The sequence below is a fragment of the Diospyros lotus genome, chromosome 2 (assembly GCF_014633365.1).
Source record: "Diospyros lotus cultivar Yz01 chromosome 2, ASM1463336v1, whole genome shotgun sequence".
NCBI lineage: Eukaryota > Viridiplantae > Streptophyta > Magnoliopsida > Ericales > Ebenaceae > Diospyros > Diospyros lotus.
In genome coordinates this window covers 12798896-12821865 of record NC_068339.1, presented here as the reverse complement: position 1 = coordinate 12821865, position 22970 = coordinate 12798896, and the positions used below count along the sequence as shown (strand labels likewise).

Genomic DNA, 22970 nt, shown 5'->3' with positions numbered 1-22970 from the left:
CTAAAATTTAATCTCATAACTTTATGAATATAAAATATTTAATTTTATCACTTTATCAGCTTTAATTTTTCAACTACATTTACTTTAAAAATATAAAAATTAAACTACAATTATCAATTATTAATTAATAATTTTTTTATTTTTTATTTACACGTATATAACACATTTCACAATATTAATAAATTATAAAAAAAATCAATTACCAAATTTATCACTTATGTCAAATTAGTAACTCTACTTTTAAAATAGTTAAACATTTATTAAAATTTTAAAATTAAAATTATGCGAATCATTATTATCAAAATCACTAGGCGTACTTGCAATGGTTTCAGCAAAAATAATTAATATAATTTTAACTCTAAAAGTTTTTAAGAATTTATTTAATTATTTCAAAAATACAAGGTGACTTTTAATTCTAAAATTATCTAACAAATCACCTTTATTTATTTTTTTATCTAAAATAAATATTTTTAATTAATTATATTATTTTTAAAATATGGGATAAAATTACTTTTTATTTTCAAAATAAGAGATAAAATAATTATTTTCTCTCTCTCTTTCTTTCTTTTTTATATGCTTAATCCAAACATATCATAAATTCATAATTTAATTTTAAGTTTGTTTTATGGTTACTAAAAATGTAGCATGTGTATGCACATGAAAGTAAAAAGATAAAAAAAAAATTAAAATTAAAATTATTATATAACAATTAAATTAATTATAAAATTAAAAACTATGGAATATATTATATATACATACATATTTTTTATTTTTATTTGTTGGGTTAGTGTTTCATGTTTGATGATGGGCCTTCAGATTGCTGAAGAAAAGCCCAGAGTACGGAGCCTCTCTCTCTCTCTCTATATATTTATTTATTTTTAATTTTGGAACCTATCTATTTTAAAAAATATATAAAAAAAACATATGAAAATTGTCAACGTGACAATTGTTGGACGAGAGGAAGGAAAATTAGTTGTCGCCAAAAAAGAAGGGAAATAAAGTGCTGGGGCTTCAGTCGCAGTCCACTGAAACCCTAAAGTACTTGCGTTCCTCGCCAGTTTAGGGTTTTGCAGATACAAGGAGGAAGAAGCGAAGATGAGTCTGGTGGCAGGTTCATACGAACGGTTCATATGGGGATTCAAACTCAAAACCCTAAAGCACTCTCAGGAAACCCTAACCCTAACCCCGCTTTTCTCCTTTCCCTCCCACCTCCACCCCATCAGGTCCGTCGCCGTCGCGGGCTCCGTTGCAGCCTCCGGTAGCGAAGACGACACTATCAAGATCTACGACCTGTCGACCTCCGCCGAGATCGGCTCCCTCATCGATCACTCCGCCACCGTCACGTCGCTTTCATTCTTCACCCCGCCCTCCATCTCGTTCCCCCGCAACCTCATCTCCGCCTCCTACGACGGTGCCGTGTGCGTCTACGACGCTGACCCCTTCGTCCATCTTAAGACGATTCGCGCTCACAAGAAGTGCGTCAACGACATCGCCGTCCATCCCTCTGGAAAGTTGGCGTTGACGGTTGGCGGAGATTCGTGCTTGGCGATGCTGAATTTAGTTAGAGGCCGCCGGAGCTTTTACTGTAGGCTGGGGAAGGAGGCTTCCGTAGTGAAGTTTGATTATGGTGGAGATAAGTTCTTTATGGTCATGGACAAGAAGGTGTCGGTGCACGAGGCCGAGGACGCGAGGTTGGTTCTGGAATTGGATAGTGAAAAGAGGGTTCTCTGTGCAGCTCCAGGCATGGTGAGCCTCCTGTGATTTGCTTTACAGTTTTTATAGTTGCTGTATTGAGCTTGCAGACTAATTCTTAGTGGGCAAAAAGGTAAGTGAAAAGAAAAGGAATTGTTCGTATTGAATGAAGCTTTTCTTTATCATGTGGACTCATGCTTAGCTACTGCTTTAAGATGTAGAGAGGATGATGAATATGTTAGGATGCAATGAAAAATTTGTAATAATTCCATCTGGATGTCTACTTGCTGTCTGGACAAATTAGAACCCAAGTCATTCACATATGCATATACTAGTGCTTTTGTTCTGAGCCTCTGATTGATTCAGAGGTAAAATAAGACTGAAAATTTAGAGGTAAAGTAAGCCATTCACATATACAGATTGGATGGACAATTTGGATTTTAGGGGCTGAAAACAGCTCTGGAATCAGGGTTACAAAAATAATAATCTGAAAATGAAGCTTAGGCATGAGAGAGAAATAACTTTTAAACATCATTACTAGGGTTTCATACAAGAAAAGATAAAATTATAATTCAGGTTATTGAAGTTAAGATGGGAGATCCGATGAAATACAATTTTATACAAGATTGGAGTAGCTCCTATTAAGATAAGATACATCAGATATGATTAGGATGGCTTGATCGTGTGATAAAGAAGGATTAATAGAGATTCCTGTTAGGAGGGTGGATGAAATGGAACAGGTCTTTAGCAAAAGAGGTAGAAGAAAACCTAGAAAACATGGTGGGAGACTCTTAGGTATAATATGAGTTATAAGGGTCCAATAGAAGATAAGATAACACAATTGCTCAAAGAGCTAGAATTCAGGTAACAGACTCCGTATATTGGGATTATGGCTTGATACGTTGTTTAGTTATTTGTTTTTAATTTATATCATATGTTGTTATATAATGAGCAATCAACTTGAAATCTTCAGACTCCTGAAATAATTTGTAATTGTACTATCATAATATCCCTTGATCAAATCTTTATGCTGTTAAAATTTGCAGCCTACCATATTCAGAATGTGTTGTTACCTTTTTCTACCCCTCCCTGGCAAAATTATGAGTAGCAGGAACCAAACTCTCTTAACTTACCTTCCCTCTTTTCTTTTTTACTGCTAAAGTGGATCTGAATTATGACAGAATGGACTTCTTTTTACTGGTGGTGAGGACCGGGGGATTACAGCATGGGATGCAACCAGTGGGACAGTTGCCTATTCTATCGAAAATGCACATGCAGCACGTGTTAAAGGCATTGTTGTGCTAACAGGAAGTGAAAGTGCTTCTGCAGATGGTGATCCCCACTTGGTTACATCAGCATCATCGGATGGTGTTATTCGAGTTTGGGATGTTCGAATGGCCAACAAGGAGAAACCGAACCCATTGGCTGAGGCTAACACAAAATCAAGACTGACATGTCTTGCTGGGTCATCTATAAAATGTAAGTTATCATGTACATAAATTTATACAAGATTTAAAGAACTATCCAAAGAAGAAATGATGGTTCTTCATTGATCTTGTAAGTTTTATCACTCTTTTTCATTGAAGTTCTATTGTTTAGTAGCCAACTTTCATAGTTGTCAGATGATTATACAAAGATTTTGATGAGAAGTATATTTATACATGGTGGTTACTACAACAAGAACAATTATAAGACTTAATCCCACTAGGTAGAGTAGACTACATAAATTCTAGCTCTCCAACTCCTCTCTATTCAAGGCCATTATAATCCTATTATGTTTAAGGTTTTTCCTCCAAATTTTAGCTCTTTTGTTTTGAACTTATTCTATTCTGTCTGCTTGCATCACAGATGGCTTTAGTGTTATTCTTCTCCATGTCCAAATCATCCTAATCACACATTGCATTTATCAACATCACTCCAATCTTATTACATATGATCGCTCTCCCCCACCAAAAAAAAAAAAAAATTGGCACATTCACTGTAATATTCTCATCTCATCTCAATTACCCTCAAATTTTGCCTGGGTTGATACATAACTGGCCCAACACCCTGAACCATCTAATAAAACCTCCCTTTTAGCTTTTAAAAGAATTTTTCAGTTGCATAAAATGCTAGACACACAGTGGCTAATTAATCACATTAATATTTATACTTTTCCAAACTAATTTACAGTGGATAATTACTAATTCACATTAATGATCATACTCCAGTGATGCATGACAATGTCATTTTTTACAGGATAGCATAGCTAGAATTTTGTTTCAACACCGTAGGGCAATGCAACAACAGCAACATAATCCCACCTATCCTATGGCCATATCTGAATAATTCAAAATTTTTTACAACTGAACATTTGCTAACAATTTCTTAAACTTCTCTGTGTTGCTTTAGTATTTCTTTTCGTGCCCATTGATGCAAGTCAGTCACTTGTCTTGTTGAACCTCATCGTACACCATTCTTGATTTGATCAGCTTTTAGAAGATCAAAGCTCAGTGACAGTGTCCCTCACAAAGAGCAGAATGCCGCAGAGGAAGATTGAATAGACGTGTTAACTGCCGAGCCTGGGAGGAGGCATCTATTACTTCAAGGCAATCCTAGCCGGCTTATAAATTTACAGAAACGACGATAGCAAGATGCCAGCTCCGGTTGTTCCCTCCAATTTTGACATTTAAAAGTAATATCCTTTTTATAATTTTTAGTTGATTTTAATGTATATGCATCCTTTATTTTGCCATGCTGCTTATTGGTTAATCAAGTTAGCTTTCTTTCTTTCTACCCCATAATTTTAACCTAGTGTTTTCATTGTGAGTAGAAGGAAAGTGATCATGGCGGTTACTCTGTGTTTTTAATTAAATCAAGAGTTTTCTACTTGCGCCAAATTTTTTATTTCTCAAGTCTTGTCAATGATCTACTGAGGCTGCAACTGCAAGGGTAAATGCGTTTTGGCGAGAAAGTAGTGGACTTCACATAGGCGCTATATGGTGCAGTCTTTATTAATTTGCCTGTTACCTCCGGCGAATCTCTCTGCTTTTTTTAGTGCCGCAATTTAAGTTACTCTCCCTAATATTTAAATGCAAAGAGGGATAGCAATTGTGTGTTTGTTTGTCTTTTGTTGAATGATGGATGCAGTGGACTCAGCACGTCCCATTATGTGCCGCCCTTTATTATTCCTCTTGTCGCTTTCAAAATATTATCCCATCCATCAAGCTTTGTGCAAGTCCTAATTGTCTTCTACTACGGGGTGTTTAGAAATTAGAATTCATAAAAAAGAAACGGCTGGTGGAATTCATAAAAAAGTTTTTAACCCGTAATCTAAAGTTCTAAGTAGGTAATCAAATTTTTATTTATTTATATTTTAGGAGTCCGTTGAGAAGGGTGTTTGATTTTAGTGGCGTTTTAATTTTATTTGTTAAAAAACAATGAATATGTTTAATGTTTTTTTTTGGTTATATTTTTTATATTCTATTTCATCATATTCACACCTCATTGGATTAAATATTTTTATTCATCATATACTTAATCATACGATAGAATGAATATACACAAACATTATTCTTAATTTTTTTTAAAAAACATTATGAAGTGAAAACTCAAGAGAGTAAAAAGTGATGCCAATCTGTATCTGAATGACTAATATTTATTTTCATTAAATTAAAAAAATAATATACTATATTATTGTAAATGGTTTTCTCTGCCTTTTTTCTTTTTAAAAATGGTTTTTGGGTGAGGATATACTTTAACTTGTCTATTTTTATGTTTTTTTTATTATTTCACCAACACTTTTAAATTTTATAATTTTAAATTAATTATATTTTTAATTTTATTATTATTTTAATTATACCATAAATTGTATAATTTTGAATCAATTACACCTCTTAATAACTTTGTTAAAAATAATGAATTTATAAATATAATTAAAATAATAAAAAATTTAAAAAGGTAGTTAATTCAAAATTATAAGTTGAGAAATGTATTTAAAATAATAAAAATATCTAAATAAAAAAATATATAATTATAAAAGTTAAAATATATATTTTTGTCGGTTTTTATTTTGGAAGCCCCAATCCCCATCCCATCCCATCCCATGCCCACGGTAACAATTCATTCATTGAGCAGAAGCAGCAGCAGCAGCAGCAGTAGTTTTGATGGAGCAATTTAGAGGGCCATTTCAAACGAATACACTGCACACCAGATGTGTATATATATATATATATATATATAAGATCATCCCGAAATAAACAACCAACCTGTAGGATAAAGGAAGGATAATCATCCCTTGTCGTTATACAAATCAATAAAAAAACATTTCAATCATTTCTGCAGCGATTCAGCTTTCAAAGTCGTACCCGCAACTCCAAGCACAAGAGCCGCGGCTCACCCAAACCCAGGAAAAACTTCTCTCTTTTCAGTTCAATTCGTCTCCATTCACAGCCCAATCTCTAAGGAACGCATCGATTATTCTTCCTTTCCTGCTAGAAATCGGCGGCCGTTTCAGGGTTCTCTCAGAACCCCCCCCCCCCCCAATTCGATGGAGGTTTTATCGGCGCCGTCATCAGCTGTGGTCCGCGGCTTCGCCTCTGCGTATCGGGTTCTCCGAAGCCTCTCGTCTCGTTGAAATCGGTCTTTCTTTATTTTTTCTTTCTTCTCGCTTCGAGAGGTTTTCTATATCTGGGCTGTTTACCTCCTGTTGCGTATTTCCTTTTCTTCTGTTTCTTTCTTGAGAAAGGAAAGATGAGTGCGGCTAAGTCTCGGGTTTGGCAGCCTTGCAAGAAGAAGAGATCTTGATTTATAGGGAGAGATAGAGAGTCAGAGAAGAAGAAGAAGAAGAAGAAGAAGAGAGAAGGAAGCAATGGATGGTATTTGCTCCTATTGAGGACTCTTCTGTTTCAGAGAGAGAGAGAGAGAGAGAGAGAGAGATGGCTTCTAGGTCAACGGGCGGCGGCGGACGGGGCGGTGGCAGCACAAGGGTTGGGAAGTATGAGCTGGGAAGGACACTGGGGGAGGGAACGTTTGCAAAGGTGAAGTTTGCTAGGAACACAGAGAGCGGAGAGAATGTGGCTATAAAGATTCTGGACAAAGAGAAGGTTCTCAAGCACAAGATGATCGGTCAGGTAACCAACTTCATCTGTTTTTCTATCAGAAAGTGAACTAATGATAGGTTTTTAGAGATTCGATTCTGTTTGGATAGCAAGAAACTCGAGTAAAATAAAGTCTAATCAAGGGGAAGGCTGCTTCTTGGGTTTGAGTAACGCAAACACCCGCCTTCTAGGCTTCGTACAAATATGACTTTTAAAACGGGGACGACCAAGTTTGACATTTGAAGATTCTAGCTGGTTGTTACTGAAAAGGAGCCTGATTAGTTTCTTCTTTCTTTTTCATTTCTTTTAGGGGATTGAGTTGTCATCTAAATCTGGATCTGAATTCTGTATTGTTACTGACGGCACTTTCTATGGTGATGTTTTTTTATTTGCTCTCTGCAGATTAAACGTGAAATTTCAACCATGAAACTAATCAGGCACCCAAATGTCATCCGTATGTATGAGGTTAGAATCGAGTTGCATGTCTCTCACGTGTGGTCACAGATCTGACTCAACTTCTTCCCCTTTTCTGGTTGTCTTTTATCCCCCCCGGAACTGGGAGGCGCCGTTCAAGCATTTTTACTTACGTTTTTGTACTCATAACCCAGAAAGCTTCTGTTTTTTATGATCCTTCGTTTGTAGGTTATGGCTAGCAAGACAAAAATATACATTGTTCTGGAATTTGTTACTGGGGGTGAACTCTTTGACAAAATAGTAAGGCTATCACTGCTTCAATGTTTCTGCCTCTGCTTTCAATCAACAATTTTGTTTGCTGTAAAATGAATTTTCTTTGCACTCTTTGCCAGGCTAGTGAGGGGAGACTCAAAGAAGATGAAGCAAGGAAGTATTTCCAGCAACTTATAAATGCAGTGGATTACTGCCACAGCAGAGGCGTTTTCCATAGGGACTTGAAGGTGGGAAAACCACTAAATTTCAGTCTTTAATAATGTCAGGATTGAGTTTTTGCTAACACAGCCTCAGAGACTAAACACACCCACCCCCCTCCAAAAAAAAAAAAAAAAGGATGTACACACTTAAGCATTAATGCCGTCTATCATTCACAGCCTGAGAATCTGCTACTGGATGCAAGTGGAGTTCTTAAAGTTTCAGATTTTGGATTAAGTGCTCTACCTCAACAAGTTCGTGTGAGTAAATGATGATTTCCTGTCATGTGAGAAGTCTTTAGCATTCCTTATAAAGTAATGTGTTGCAAACATATTTTGGCATGTAGGCCGTGTACCTATTTATTTGTATCACTTTATGGTTCTAAACATGGTGATTGTATAGAGAACATCTCACAATAACATATCTCATTATGCATTGAAGATCTAAAAAATGAGTTCCTGATGTTCAGGAAGATGGGTTACTACATACAACCTGTGGTACACCAAACTATGTTGCTCCTGAGGTACATTTACTGCTGTCATGGCAATTATTTTATCAATACTCTTGTGGACTGCAGTTTTTCTCTTCTCATTTTGATTATCTACTTATCTAGGTGATCAACAACAAAGGCTATGATGGGGCTAAGGCAGATTTGTGGTCATGCGGTGTAATCCTTTTTGTCCTTTTGGCAGGCTACCTGCCTTTTGAAGACTCCAATCTTGTGACATTGTACAAAAAGGTCCTGTTTTCCCCTTGGTTTTTGGGTTTCAACACAATAGCTTTTTGGTCTCTTTCCTCTTTTGTATCCAAACCAAGAGTCTGGTTATTTAAAAGAATTTATCAGTTTCCGCTTTATAACCAACAATGATAACATATCAAGCTTTAAGGGGATTACTTAATTGTCATGTAGCCTAGGGTTTGGATTGGAAATCGGAAGAATCCGAGGGAATTAGGACCAAGAACAGAAGGATTGGAGGGAGAATTGGACAGAAATGGGGGAGATAATAGACATAAATGAGGGAGAGTTGCAGACAGAACAGAGAAAGGCAGAGATTAGAGAGAAATCAGAGGGAAATTGAGAGAAAATTGATGAGAGGGAAAGCTGAATTCAATTATCAATTAAAAAATATGCATTCTCTAACTACCTTAGCCTATTTATAGGCTGTTCCAACCTATCTAATTGAGAAGTACAACTATTCTCAGCAACCTAGAGTACAATATAGTAATGCATATAAGCTAACTACTATTATAAAGACAATTATAGCCTCGGGGATCCTTGGGGTCGTGACATTAATCTACAATTGATCCAAACCAATTTGTGTGTTGTTAAGGGGATTACTTAATTAGTTAATCCACAAGTTGAATACTTTCTTTGATTTGATGTTTTGTAAAATTGGCCAGTTAATTTTGTGGTCTCATGCAATCTTTCTGATAGTTTGGACCATGTTGAAACATCTTTAGTGTATGTCATTTGTTATATTTATTCCATAGTTTCATTCAATTCCGTTGCTAACTGTAACCTTTGGGCTATCAGCTTTTGTCACTTGGGATGTGGCCGTAACCTGGAATGAAAGGATAATTTAATTAGAGAACTATATTGATCTTTGTAACAAGGGCCACCTGGTCTATTTTTACCTACCTGTCACTGCTTCTGAATCTCTAAATCTTTCTGCTGGTTAGAAACATATTTGCTTTGTTGCAATCTAAAATGAAAACAATAGTGTTCGTTGGAGCCTAAAACAGGATTTTGTTTTAGTTATATTCAGAGAGGTGGGATGAAGAAAGAGTAAAAACTTGAAGTGAAATATAACTTATTTCAAGGCCATAGTCTTAAGATATCATGTTCTGCATATCTGAGTGACACTGTAGTGGGACTCTTCACCAACACCTGATTAATGATTGTCCTATGCATCCTAAGATTCTATAAGAGCACTTCATTTTGTGTTGTTTGCATTTAAAGGTTGAAATTTAGAGTACAAGTACTTCCCGTGACTGCAGATATTCAAGGCTGACTTCTCATGTCCTCCATGGTTTTCCTCGAGTGCAAAGAAACTAATCAAAAGAATCCTGGATCCTAATCCATCTGCAGTATGGCTATGCTTATTTGTTTCTTTTTGTTAATTTTTTTTTTATATTTTAGGAAAATGTGTTTTCATCTCATTAAAAAAATGAAGCGTCTGATGTGCCCTTTTCAGTTAAGACATGCATTTCTCACATCAATTACTCATGACGTTGTATATGGTTTTATGTCATGAAACAGCGCATCACAATTGCTGAGCTAACTGAGAATGACTGGTTTAAGAAGGGGTATCAACCTCCTACTTTTGAAGACGCAGATGTTAGTCTTCATGATGTGGATGCTATTTTTAATGAATCAGAGGTAACTATTTGTTGATTAAACATGAAGTTCCATTTGAAACCATTTTGTTGTACTCTCTTCAGTATCAAGGGATGGGGCATTTATGTCATTTTGACTCTAATTTTCTTCTAAATGTACAGGACTCACAAAATCTTGTTGTGGAGAGGAGGGAAGACCGACCTGCAATGCCTGTGGCTATGAATGCTTTTGAGCTCATCTCAAAATCACAGGGTCTCAACCTCAGTTCTCTTTTTGAAAAACAAATGGTGCATCTTTCCTCAACTTAAATATTTCACAATATTATCTGCAAGAAAATGTTGAACGACTAAATTCTGTAATAAAATAAAATGAAAAATAAAACCAGCTTTCTCGTATACTTGAAGCTTAGAATGGCTGACATCTGCTCTGATGATCAGGGGCTTGTTAAACGAGAAACAAGGTTTACATCCAAATGTCCTGCTAATGAGATAATCTCAAAAATTGAGGAAGCTGCTTCTCCTATGGGTTTTGACATAAGGAAAAACAATTACAAGGTACAGTTAGCATCCTTCTCCTATCTTGACCTTAATTATTTAATGCTATTTCTTGAGCAGTTTTAGAAGCAGATTATCTACCAAGAGGTTTCCTTGGGAATCTTGGAAGTCAAGTTTGAATAAATTCACCGAAATATTGCTCACTGCAATTTTATTGCATTGCCAGTAATTTCCTATTGTTGCCTTACTACCTACTTGATATCTGATCTATCATCTGCAATTACTGGACATACATAACTCATTTGCTTCATCAATTTAAGCTAATTCATTACTAAATTTAGTCTGCTGGTACTTAAATCTTGCAGTTAAATTTTGAGTTTGTGATGACAAGCACTAAAAGATTTACGGTTGCTTAATTATGGATAAGCATTTTTTTGGCGAAAAGTAGTTTCATTGATTTCTTTCTGTTCTTCCGCTTCTAACAAATTCCTTTTTCCTTTTGATTTTAGCTGAAGCTTCAAGGGGAGAAAACTGGGCGCAAGGGTCATTTAGCTGTTGTGACAGAGGTATGTTTTGTAGGGACTTTCTTAGAGGGTGCCCTGTTAACTGAAATTAGTAGATTGTTATTCTCGGCAATGTTTGAAAAGGGCCTATAAACAGATCTTTGAGGTGGCGCCTTCACTTCACATGGTTGAGCTACGCAAGACTGGAGGTGATACCTTAGAATTCCATAAGGTATGCTTCTTGATTCTAATCAAAATGATAACACTTAGTACCTGTGAGGTAAACAAATTGTTTCCGGCCAGTCCATTGAATGGGTTATGCCTGTGATTTCTTTGTTGTCATGATTACGAAAACCTATATATGGTGCCATTTCTGCTTACATTTTCCCAAGTTGATGCAAATATTACCCGTTTCATGGTTTATTGTGGTACAGAGTTTAGGTATAGTTATGGGTATGGTACGTTATGCAACATATTTCTTTGGACATGTTACGAGGGGTAGTCAAAGTCCCATTTGTGGTCACACTTGAATTTGAATTGAATTGTTTATATGTACTCACATGTTTTAAAAGATAATTTTAATAGTAATTAGAATGAGAACAAATAAGTGAGTTTTATATTTTGGCCTAGGGCATTTTAGATCCTTAGCTTTAGTTTACTTTTGATTTTAGCACCCTAGATTTTTTAATTTTTTTTTTCTTAATTTCATTAACTATATCTATTTTTGAATTGGGGTTGGTTAATGTTGTAAGTTGGTGTGCTTGTGGAGTTGTTGTGTTACTTGCACATTGTTAGAACCCTTGATTCATAAGTTTTACCAGAGGCAGGGGTAGCCAAGGAATAGGACACGAGGGCAGAAGGGTCAAATTTGGTTGGGGGAGAATAACAACCCACATGGTTGCAACAGACTGAGGAGGAGCCGAGGAGGTATAAAACTAGGTGAAAAAAGAGAGAGAAGTAGCTAGAGAATTTTGAAGAAGTTTTGGGAGAGAAGGCCCTCTCGAATAGGCTTATATTGTTTTCTTTTATGTTCTTAGCTTGTAATCCGAGATTCTTAATGTTGATTGTGAGATTTTATCAATTTCTCATAAGTATCCTATCAATTTGGTATTAGAGCATCATCGATCCTAATAGTGAACCAGACAGACCGAGTAGGTGAATTGGAAGGAAGGATGGAAGGCATGCAACGGGGAGTTGATGCCTTGAGGGGCGAGGTTCAATCAGTGGAGAAGAATCTAGCGAGCTTGTTGGAACAGTTTACTTGGATGAGAACGAGGTGGGAAGAGCAGGAACGAGAGAGGAAGAACAAGGAGGAGTTAGGAGACTAGCCTCCGGAATTTATTCAGGATTCCAAGGCGACACTGGAAATAAGAGTACGGCGAGCTGAAGCAGGGGGTTTTGAGGGGGGTTGGCGATCGGAGATTCGAGGGCGATGGTTGGAGACAATGTTCTAAAAATCAGCCTAGGCGGCCGTTGGCTGCTCCGAATTTGGCCTAGTCGGCCCGATTAATCGACCGTCGCTGGCGCCTAGCCACCTGGGATGCCTAATTTTTTACTTACCTCTCAGTCGTCTCCCTCTTCTCTAGCCCAAGGCCGCCGCTGCCTGAACGTCGCCGCCTCAACGCCATTGGTACCTTATCGCTACCTCCAGCTCCATCGCGACCTCCTCTACGCCATCGGCCGTCAAGCTCCATCATTGCCAACGCGTCTTCGCTGACTCAAGCTCCATCTCCGCTACTCTTTCTCCGCCCTTGCCATGCTCACCTGCTGGCAGCTCGTGAGCTCAAGCAGGAGGGCCACCAAGTGGTCTGAGCGCTACAATAGGATCGACCGCATCTGGGTCTATGACCACCAAGTTGCCCAGCCATCCCTATTTATATATATATAAATAATATATTTATAAATTTGTTTATATAAACATATATATAAATTTCTGATTTATATATATATAAGTTTTATTTATCTTTTTAACTTTGATTTATTTAAAAATAACATAAAATTACATTAAAAATTAAAAAAAGAAAAGAAAAAATAGCAGTCTGCCTAAACCCCACATAGGCGTCCTAGGCGCTAGGCCCTAGTCTGGCGCTCGACTAACGTCTTTTAGAACACTAGTTGGAGATGCCCCTCTTTGAAGGCGAAGATCTTGACGATGGAATATTCCTAGCTGATAGGTACTTTGCAGTGAATGGACTGACTGACGAGGAGAAGATGAACACAACAGCACTGTGTTTGGAGGGTGCTGCACTTTCATGGTTCCAGTGGGAGCAACGGAGACGAAGAGTGAGAAACTAGGAAGAGCTAAAAAGGCTGCTGAGGAATCGCTTAGGATCCACGAAGGAAGGCACAATGGAGAAGTCGGATGAGTTGTGGGACACGATTAAGGAGGGTGAGATGGTGGAATTGTTGCTGAATTTCGTCCTAGGCCTAACTCCACCACAGACAATGAAGGTAAAAGGGAAGGATGGTGGGTGACAAATTTACATGGACTACAAGGCTTTAAACAAGGTCGTCCCTAATATTGCCTGGGGAAAACGAACCCCATGTTGTATCAGATGTTGGATGTGGAGTTGCTAGCTTTGGAGGCTTTTAGTTTGAAAGAGATGTTCTGACTATGTCATTTGCCCCAAAAGATGAACATGAAACGCAAGTTCAGTTTGCGCTTGAAAGGGGAATGCCTGCTATATCAATGGTAATGGGCACTAAGAGACTTCAGTTTTTGGCAAAGTCTTTGATGTTGTCCATTGTGCACGATGTAGGGTCCCTAGGCATATTGAAGGGGGATTGGCGGTTGAGCAGAACATGGGGTGGCGAGGCAGAATGGTTGTCGGCGACGATGGTGTTGGGGAGTTCACCGGCGAGGCAGAAAGGTAGCTGACGATTGGTCCGTTTAAAATGCCAAGGATAGTCGATCCGGAGACACATCCAAGGAGAGCATCTTACTGATGATTGGGGCACCATCAACGGTCCATGTTGTCTGGGAAGCTGGTTTGATTCTTGGCCAAGTTTCTTTGAGATTTCACATGGGGTTGGTTGATAATGGAGGCCCCCCCATGTATTCTCACCATCATGAAGGGGTGGGTGCCTCTTCCAAGCAGGTCATGATGGTGGAAGGGCAACATGTTCCTAGAAGTCAAGGGCTCAATTTGCATTTTGTTGTGGAGCCCAGTGCTATAGACCCAAAGATCTTAAATAATGATGGGAATTTGGGCGAACTTCATGATGAGGTTGAGAATTGGCAAGCCATGAAACAACTGACAAAGTCAAGGTGCTGGGAAGTTGTATCAATAATCAGGAAGGCAGTGATTGGAATGGGAATTATTGTAAATCAAGAACCTACTACAAATGAGTGCTATGAAGAAAGAGCACAAAATGAGCCTCCTGTTTGTCAAGAATCTAATGACCCTAATGCAACCTAGAATGTGCCACTGCAAGCATGCATGCACAGAATTCCTGTTGCTGAAACAAAACAAGGATCTAAATGGTCAGAACAGTGGCCAGCATGGGTGGGACAACCACCATACTAGTTGTTGAGTTCCCAGTTTGGAGTCTATGGCAAAGCAACCCTTGAAGATTTCACCGCAGACTATCAATCCTGGAAACAAGTGGTAATTAAATCATATCTGACTGGAATGGGGAGAAACGAGTCATCTGTTAGGAATGTTATGGACATGAAAGTTATCTATGGGGGATTGGTTGTTGCTCTAAGAAACTTGAAGGTGTGGATCATGATTATGGTGCTTATAGACTCTCCAGATACACTACCTATAGTTTATGAACGAGATCATCTCTTCTCTAAAGTTAAAAAGAGATGTCATTTGATGGTCGTGGTTACTGAGGTTAACCAGATTCTCAGTCTAGAGGGGAAACTTATTGTTCGCGACAAGGTGGAGATCATCAACGAGGTGGAGGAAAGGATTGGGAGGCTAGCGTACAAACGGTCTCTACCACCCTCTGGTGCAATTGACCCCGTAATTCGCTTCTTCCAACTCCGAAAAGCCGAAGGAGCAATGTAGGAGGCCACCACTATCCCTGACCAGCTAACTGCAGAGTTGAAACCAAAATTCCTACTGGGGGCAAAGTCGGGCATGGGAAATAACTTGAGGAGCTTCGACATTCTTATTCAATGGAAGTTGTTCCACCCCCCCCCCCCCCCCCCCCCCCCCCCACACACTTGGGAACCGTATGATCCGTTACTGTATCAATTTCTTGAGTTTTACCTTGAGGACAAGGTGAATCTCGTGGGTGGGAGTAATGTTAGAACCCCTGATTCGTAAGTTTTACCAGAGGCAAGGGCAGCCAAGAAATAGGACACGAGGGCAAAAGGCTCAAATTCAGTTGGGGGAGAATAACAACCCACATGGTTGCAATGGATTGAGGAGCCGAGGAGGTATAAAAACAGGTGAAAAAGGAGAGATAAGTAGCTAGAGAATTCTGAAGAAGCTTTGGGAGAGAAGGCCCTCTCAAATAGGCCTATATTGTTTTCTTTTCTATTCTTGGCTTGTAATCCGAGATTCTTAACGTTGATTGTGAGATTTTATCAATTTCGCGTGAGGATCCTATCACACATTGGCTTGCATGTTTGGTTGTAGACTATTATTAGTAAGCTCATTGTTCACACTCCCTTGATTGCAGTTTTACAAGAACCTGAAAACTGGTTTGAAAGATGTTGTCTGGAAAACAGGAGATGAAGCACAATCAGAAGCAAGTGCCGGTCAGTGCATAGTTCTAATAGCAAATGCCACATTGCAACGGTTTCTTTCTTTTAATAATTACCTAAATAACATCACGGCCAGTTTGCAAGGACTTATTTTGTAAATGCAAATGCATCTACAAACCGTAAGTCTTGCCCAAATCATTAGCTCTGTCGAACAATTAGATCATGTAGCTTCACATCTTCTTGAACTGGGTTTTACCCTGCATTCAAGTACTTCTTCCTGCATCTTAACTTCCTTACCGATAAACTTTGTAACGGATTCATAAAGAGATCAGTGAGTTTTTGCCGTGATGGTAATGGAGAATCTAGAGATTGTTCTTGCAGCCTTGGATGGCATTGCTTGGGAAGTTTTCTGTCCTGACAAATTTCTGGTTTTCGTTTGCAGGTGCAGGCAATCCGTAGCCATCTTGCTAGATCTATGGTTGTGGGAGTTTAGTGACCTTCAACGAATTGATACTTCGAACTTGTGCTGTGAGGTTGCTGTAATTTGTGTTATTGGCTTGTATTGTGACTTGATTTTGCTGGTTTTGAATCCCATGTGTTTCTTTGCAAAACAGGGCTTAAAAGAAAACCTTTCTATTGTTTGTTTGAATGTGTTGTGTTGGTAAGGTTGTGTTTCTAAGCTCATATTCCTTTTTGTTCTCAGTAGTACATAATAATTGAATCTTGTATTATTATTACTAGTGTTTGATCGAATAGAAACATCAAGATTGAAAAAAGACCATATTCAGAAGAAAGAAAGAAAGAAACCATTGTTAAGATGTCCATGTTTAAGAAACATTATTTATGAAAAGCTAACAACTATTCTAAACTACCCTACAGAAAATAATGAGCCTAAAGATTGAACACGCTCGATTTTCATCCTCACTGTTAGCATCATGGGATTCGGGACCATGAGAAGGGAGCTTGCAAGGCTAGATTTTGTGGTGGTTGACGCCAAGAGGGCAATCTGCTATGTTCTCTTCGCCCTACGTAAAGCAGATAAAGTTGACCCTCTGTTTATTTACTTTTAAGTTTTTTGATAAGAAGGTGGTTAATAGTAATATTGCATTTGCTGCTTTTTTTTTTATCAAAGATTTAGTTTACAGGGTGTTTCTAATCCATTTCTTGGTGCTGGGAGGGGGGGGGGGGGGGGGGGGGGGGAGGGGCGTGTTTGTACCGGGTATCTTGGATTCTTGGTATAGAGACTTTGCTAGCACCTCCTTTTCAATTGTACTTCCCATCTTTGTGAGTTCACTGAATAAAATTTGAATCTAGCTATAAAACAAGTGATGCATCCATACGGGGCTCACAAAAGAGCATAGTTAAATTGGTTCAAACTAGAGCTACGCTATACCTCTACACTGAAGGGTTAACAAGGTTTGCATTTTTAATATCTTTAGTCTTTGTTCTGCTGGTATGTTTATGGTGATGCCCTTTTCTTATATGAGGAATTATTTGGTAGATTTATCTTTTCTGGATATGGGTGTAAGGATCAAGCAGGGTTCATTGCTAGGATAGAACTTGATTTAGGTTCTTGGAGCTCAAAAGAAATAACAGCATATCATGCCTTAATCTTACTATTAGGTGGTGTTAGCTATACGAATTCTAACTGAGTTAATAATCTTTTTTTGTGGTCATGTATTTTGTGAGACCCTTGTAACTCATACCAAAAGAATTATTGCTAAATCTACTACACTTCAAGTTTAAAGCAAAAGCAAAACTGCATACAAAAACAATCCTTCTTGAGCCTTACAAAGTGGGGAATTCCATGCATTAGAGAGAGAGAGAGAGCGAGAGAGCTCCAAAACTGTTTCTAGACGATGCCATCATATATAATACACAAGTGAAACAGCAATACAAGTAATTCAGAGTCATGATAATCTCATCATCATCCTCAAATCTAAGGCAATCAGATAGATTATAAGTGAGCAGTGAAAACCCTTAAATTGATCCATTGTTAGCTGGAGCAGCCTGTCGGTGGGGTTGGGCTATATATATATATATATTGGCACAGAATATGATGCAGTGTTTCTAGTAATCTCATCCAAAGACAACTCCTCCATGCTGAACTTATCTCATTCATGGCAATTTTCTTTGCAGAATACATATGTTCACACAAAACCCCCTTGTTCTAGTGAAACGGTTCTAGAGAATTTGATCATCCTCTAGCCAAGGACATCGTCTTGGGAGATATTTGCTGCCCATGCTTCCTGCCATCATAAAACAAATTCTTACCACCTGAAGGTGCCATAATGACTTATCAGACTCGGAGGTGTCCCTTTGACATGCTGTAAAACGTTTTTGTCATAATAATTACTTTCGTAAAAACATGTTTACAAAAATCATTTTCAAGAAAAAAAGATAATTTAGTGTTCAGTTAGATCATCCAAGAAATGTTTTTTTTTTATTTATTAATGTTATAGTTTGATTAGTGATTGAAGAGAGTGTTAATAATAAAATTATCAAAAAGTGTTTATGTAGTCAATACTATTTGATAAGTGTAATATTTGTGATTTTAAAGGTTGATTGGAGATAATTTTGTCTAAAAATCATTTTATTTTTTGCTTCTGTTTTTTTACTTTACCGCAAAAATTCCAAATTTTTGTTTCTGCTTCGCAATGAAAAGAAATAGCTTTTGCGAGTAGTGAAAGCATATTTTTGTTTTTTAGCCAAGCACTACAAGAATACTCAGAGAAGCACTTTTATTCAGAGAACAGTTTTGACTTCGAACTGTAGGGTCAAATAAGCTTTCATAAGTCATTCAAGTTGCATGTCTTAGTTTAAATAATATTAAGGTGTTACTCTTTTGTGATTAGAAGATCCTGAAATTAAGTCATGAAAACAATGACTAACCATTTTTAGACCATACCTGGAGAATTGAAAATGCCTTCTCCGCGACGTACTTTTGTGTAAGGGTTGCACCTCTTTGCTGCAGCTTGTCTGGGTGCAGACAGAGCCTGGCTTTCTGATAAGCCTTTTTCACTTGTGAGCTCTCAACCAGGCTTGTTAGAGGGATTGCAAACCACCCACTAGTCGGCCACAATATCTGAATTAAGACGAGAAAACATTGTTTATAACAATGAGCCCTCTTATTTCTCTACAGCTCAATAATGATGCTGCAAGATATAGCAGTATAGATGGTAGAGATCTTACATGGTGCAATGAAGAGAGAAGGAGCCGGATGCTATCCTCCTTACCAGCTGACCACAGCCTTATGTTTTCATCTAATTGCTCCATTTCCCTCTGCAGATTTGTTGAAAAAGGAGCATTAACATACGTGTTAGTTCTATGGTTCTGGAGTCCTAAAGTCTTAGAATCAGGTGTTAATTGGTCTTTTAGGGACAAAAGAAGTTGAAACTGCTTCATTATCTAGACACGTAATCTCATTTGAAGCTTAGTTCCGCCTCATTGCAACTAAATTGACAGCCTTGAGGTTTCATTAAATTACAGTGTATCCCATACATTTTGAAAAATTACACTAACTTCTTATCCGTCAAACAGACATTAAAAACTCTGCAAATATATAACATGTCAAGGGTACCCCTATAATGTAATTCTAATGGCAAAGGGTAAACTGATATAACTTTTGAATAGTAGAGGTAATTAGTGTAATTTCTAAAAACTAAAGAGTATTCTACGCATTTATACCAAAACCCAGAAGTGCACCCATGTAGATATAATAACCACATAAACCAGGGGAACTAAGTATAAGAGTAGAAAGTTCCAATATGTATGGAATATGGACTTTTTAGTAGACATGGTAAGTAGATATGGATCATAAACTAAAAGCAGCTTACATTTTCATTTTTCTCCTGGGATTCTCCTCCTCGTGGCACCCATATATTTGGCTCTTCTTCCTGGACAAGGGAAGAAGTAATAACTTATATTAAAACATTTACTTTCATCAAGAAATGGGAAGCAAAAACATTTATGCATAACTTCTGATTTAACACTTTCTTATGGCGACATTATTTCATTCTTCGCTGTTGCTAATATTCTAATGCCACTTTAAGTGGGTTGGCCCTAAACCCAAAATAAAGTTACACAGGGTTAATCTCAAGTGGTTCCTTATTTAGTAGGCAGCATGCATTTGGTTTCTTGAACGCAATTATGATCATCATAGCCTAATATGTCACTCCTGCAAATAGCACTTTTATTTCCTATCTCTGTCCTGGCAGTGTTATTATTGTCAGGTAACAAGAGTTTTCTTCCTAACAAGACAAAACTTTTACCACTGGGAATCCCATTTTGCCACTTCCAACCCCATCTATTTGTCGATCTGAAAATCCTGCAAAATTTCAAAGACATTCATAAAGTTACGCTCACATGTTAACGTTAGTTAAAATTTATAAAACTCTTAAGAGCTAAAAAGTTATAGGGGTTTTTATACAACTAGAGTTCAAATATTTTTAGGAGGTGAGTTTACACATAGATTTTCTATACATACCTAGTACCCGTAATTTTTAGATTATTAGAAAATACCTTTTGCCTCAGCAGACTGGTCTTGGTCATGTTTGCTCCAATTTTTCTCAGGACAGTGTGTGTGGAACTTCTCTTTGGCCCATGCAATAGCTTCGTCAATGCCCAATGCTTCCTCTGTCCCTTCCCTATGGTCCACATTAATCTCAATGACAAATGAGCTCATAACTTCGTCATCTTCTTGCTCCATTTCCTGTTCTAGGAAAACCTCATCCCTGACTGTACTTGTGGCTTTGGGCTCTGCATCTTGACACAATGAGGAGACCACAGATGAAGGGGAGTTGAGTTCTTGGTCATCCATTGATGCCTTGACACTCCCGTATGAGTTTGGTTCGAGACTAATGATCTCTGGGGAAGGTACCCTTCTTGAGAATCCAAACTGGGAGCTTCTGAAGTTGTCGATGAACTCACTCTCAGTAAATCGGCTGTTAATGTAGGAAGAGCTATCTGTTGGAAAAGCAGGCATCTCTTGCTGCCATGGGTGTTGATCCTCTGGCATCATTGTTGATGAGCTCCATCTACATGGCACATTTATGGGCCTGTAAATAGGACACAACATTTCTAATATTGCTGTTTAAAATACCTACCTACCGGTAGAAATTTTTAATTGCTTTCAGAGGTAATGTATCCGAAAAGCAGGGTATCATGGGGGAATTTTATCAGGGCTCAGGGGTAGTAACTGTTGCCAGATAATTTCCCCCACTCCCTGCCAGAAGCATATGGAGACACACACACACTGTGTTTGTGTGTATATCTTCTATTCATTTTTGAGAAGAAGGGGGTAAAAAAGGCTAATGTTTATATTATTATATAAGCAAACATTAGATTGTTCCTGCATGACAACTAAATAAGTTGTTCTATTATTAGAAATTATAATTTTTATGTTCAAATAAGGTAAGAACAACAATTTTATCATGTTACAATAAGGTAAGAATAATTTTATTCTTGAAGGTAAGTCTTTATTTAAAAAAAATTCATTTTTTTACTTGTGCATATCAAGGGCTATCCCTCTAATTTATAAATGTGTATGATTATTTATAATGTCTCTATTACAAAGCCAAACACCTATGAGTTCAACTTATATTTTCAAAGTGATACTAACAAGATAATCTATAGTTTTTTCTTTATGCATAAATGGTCTGTGGCTAGTAATTTTCTTTATATTTAAATTATCTAAATTTTGTATCTTTTCTACAAATATTAACATCCTTTTCCACGAAAAGGGTAGAGGTTGGATTTATTAAATTCTGAGACTCTTGTCATTTTGGAAGACATACGAGGGCGGAACAGTCATTTAATAACTGCTTTTTCTCCCGCGATTACAGGTATCCAACGACCCGTCCTATGACTGTTTTGCCCAATAAAGCTTGTCAAATATTACAAACTCGCCGGGATAATTACACCCGGATGCAGGGGCTTTTTCGTACTTTAATTTGCGCTGCGCAGACTATAGTGTAGTTAGTTACCTGAGCTTCGAAGCAAACGAGGAGAACAAACTGTCGCCGTTGGCTACATCCGCCGGCCGGAGAGGACTCAGCTCCTCCGAGCTGAGCACCGACGAGGAATTCGACTTCGATTTGGAGTTCGGCTTCGACCTCGATCTCGACCTCCTAACGCCATCCTCTTTCCCGAATATGTCGCTGTAAAATCCTTCCTCCCTCTCTCTGATCGCCGGAATCCTGAACTCCGGCAAGTTCCTGCCTCCACTTCTCGCCGGATCCTCCTTCTGCGGCGGCCGGAAAATCTCCTCGTAAAACGGATTTGACGACTTGGAGAACTCTCCGGTGGAGAACTGCCGCGATAGCACCGTCCGAGGTGGCCCTCCGAAGACGTCGGCGAAGTCCTCGGGTCCTAATAATTCACAGTCGGCGCCGAAGACTGCTCTGGCAGCCGACGTCTCCTCCGTCGACCTCCGCCGGGGTAGGTTGCCTCTGTGTTTGGGCCTCGTCGCCATTCCCATTCGCATCCTCCATGACTCGTCCATTTCCGGCGATCGTCGCCGGCACGTTCATCCAAAGAAGGTGCGGTGGGAGCGTGCCGATATATATAAAGACGTGTCTGCGTATGCAATGCATATATATATAGTTGAAGAAAAAGCCCCTTTTCTGAAATTTCTTTTCCTACTTTTTCGTCTCTCTTTCCAATTAATTAATTAACATTTTTTAGGATAATTATATTTTACAATATTTTTATGAAAATGTCGCCTCATAAATATTATATTCACTTTTCAATTTCATCCATTGTGATGATAAACCTTTTATGTTGGTTATAATAATTATATATCTATTAAATTTTCTCTTAACAAAACAACGTCATAAATACTTTCATCTAACACAAATTTTTTAAATAATATTTATTAAAATAAGTAAGATAAAATTTTATTAAGATAACGTATTTGTAAAGTTAATTATCCAAAAAGAGAAATAATAAATTTATCATGAAAGTTCAAGATAAGAAATCAAGTAATTTTTTTACAAAAAATTTAACAAATATAATAAAAAACACATTTGTCTGAGATTCTTTCAATTTTTTATTTTTTTTTATCTATATCTTGGTTAACAAACACTATTTTAATGTATAAAAAATTTAATATAAAATCTTTATAAGTGGCATCATTGATACAGTTAAAATATAATTAAATTCTAAATAAAAAATTGTAAATCTTTATTTAGAGACATCTATCTGGGAAGGCATAATCGCATGATTTTATCTTAAAAGAAAGAATTCTTACAAAAAAAAACTAATTCCTTATAGTTTAGGAAAAATTACACCTTGAGGCAAATTATATAAAAGATTGCCAAA

The 22970-nt window shown here is 37.6% G+C and overlaps 3 protein-coding genes and 1 pseudogene across 9 annotated transcripts; 3 read left to right on the top strand and 1 right to left on the bottom strand.

Moving 5' to 3' along the window:
* Positions 1-965: 965 nt before the first annotated feature.
* Positions 966-4465, top strand: LOC127795198 (uncharacterized). The gene is made up of 3 exons (XM_052326728.1): positions 966-1746; positions 2874-3171; positions 4164-4465. Exons 1-3 carry the CDS (start codon positions 1096-1098, stop codon positions 4229-4231), a joined length of 1017 nt encoding a protein of 338 aa, XP_052182688.1. The 5' UTR covers positions 966-1095; the 3' UTR covers positions 4232-4465.
* Positions 4466-6029: 1564 nt separating this feature from the next.
* Positions 6030-17271, top strand: LOC127795195 (CBL-interacting protein kinase 23-like). 6 transcript variants are annotated; one of them, XR_008021756.1, is made up of 16 exons: positions 6035-6803; positions 7173-7235; positions 7413-7484; positions 7577-7684; positions 7835-7915; positions 8125-8178; positions 8269-8394; positions 9654-9743; positions 9916-10035; positions 10155-10280; positions 10431-10547; positions 10997-11053; positions 11148-11222; positions 15626-15704; positions 16093-16183; positions 16530-17271. XR_008021756.1 is itself a non-coding variant. In XM_052326726.1 (15 exons), the coding sequence occupies exons 1-14, from the start codon at positions 6546-6548 to the stop codon at positions 16141-16143; spliced, it is 1398 nt and encodes a 465-aa protein (XP_052182686.1). In that variant the 5' UTR covers positions 6031-6545; the 3' UTR covers positions 16144-16183; positions 16530-17271. The 6 variants fall into 6 exon arrangements, 4 of the variants coding, with proteins under 4 accessions (XP_052182686.1, XP_052182685.1, XP_052182687.1 ...); XM_052326726.1 differs by lacking the exon at positions 15626-15704 and having other exon boundaries at positions 6031-6803; XM_052326724.1 differs by lacking the exon at positions 16530-17271 and having other exon boundaries at positions 16093-16299.
* On the top strand, positions 11230-15619 carry LOC127795197 (probable methyltransferase PMT26; annotated as a pseudogene).
* A 226-nt stretch (positions 17272-17497) lies between the features above and the next one.
* On the bottom strand, positions 17498-22152 carry LOC127795194 (uncharacterized). 2 transcript variants are annotated; one of them, XM_052326722.1, is made up of 7 exons: positions 21635-22152; positions 20172-20707; positions 19922-19977; positions 19487-19546; positions 18843-18932; positions 18559-18735; positions 17498-17899 (listed from the first exon to the last, which is right to left on the bottom strand). In XM_052326722.1, the coding sequence occupies exons 1-7, from the start codon at positions 22150-22152 to the stop codon at positions 17855-17857; spliced, it is 1482 nt and encodes a 493-aa protein (XP_052182682.1). In that variant the 3' UTR covers positions 17498-17854. The 2 variants fall into 2 exon arrangements, with proteins under 2 accessions (XP_052182682.1, XP_052182683.1); XM_052326723.1 differs by having other exon boundaries at positions 20172-20686.
* Positions 22153-22970: the final 818 nt, after the last annotated feature.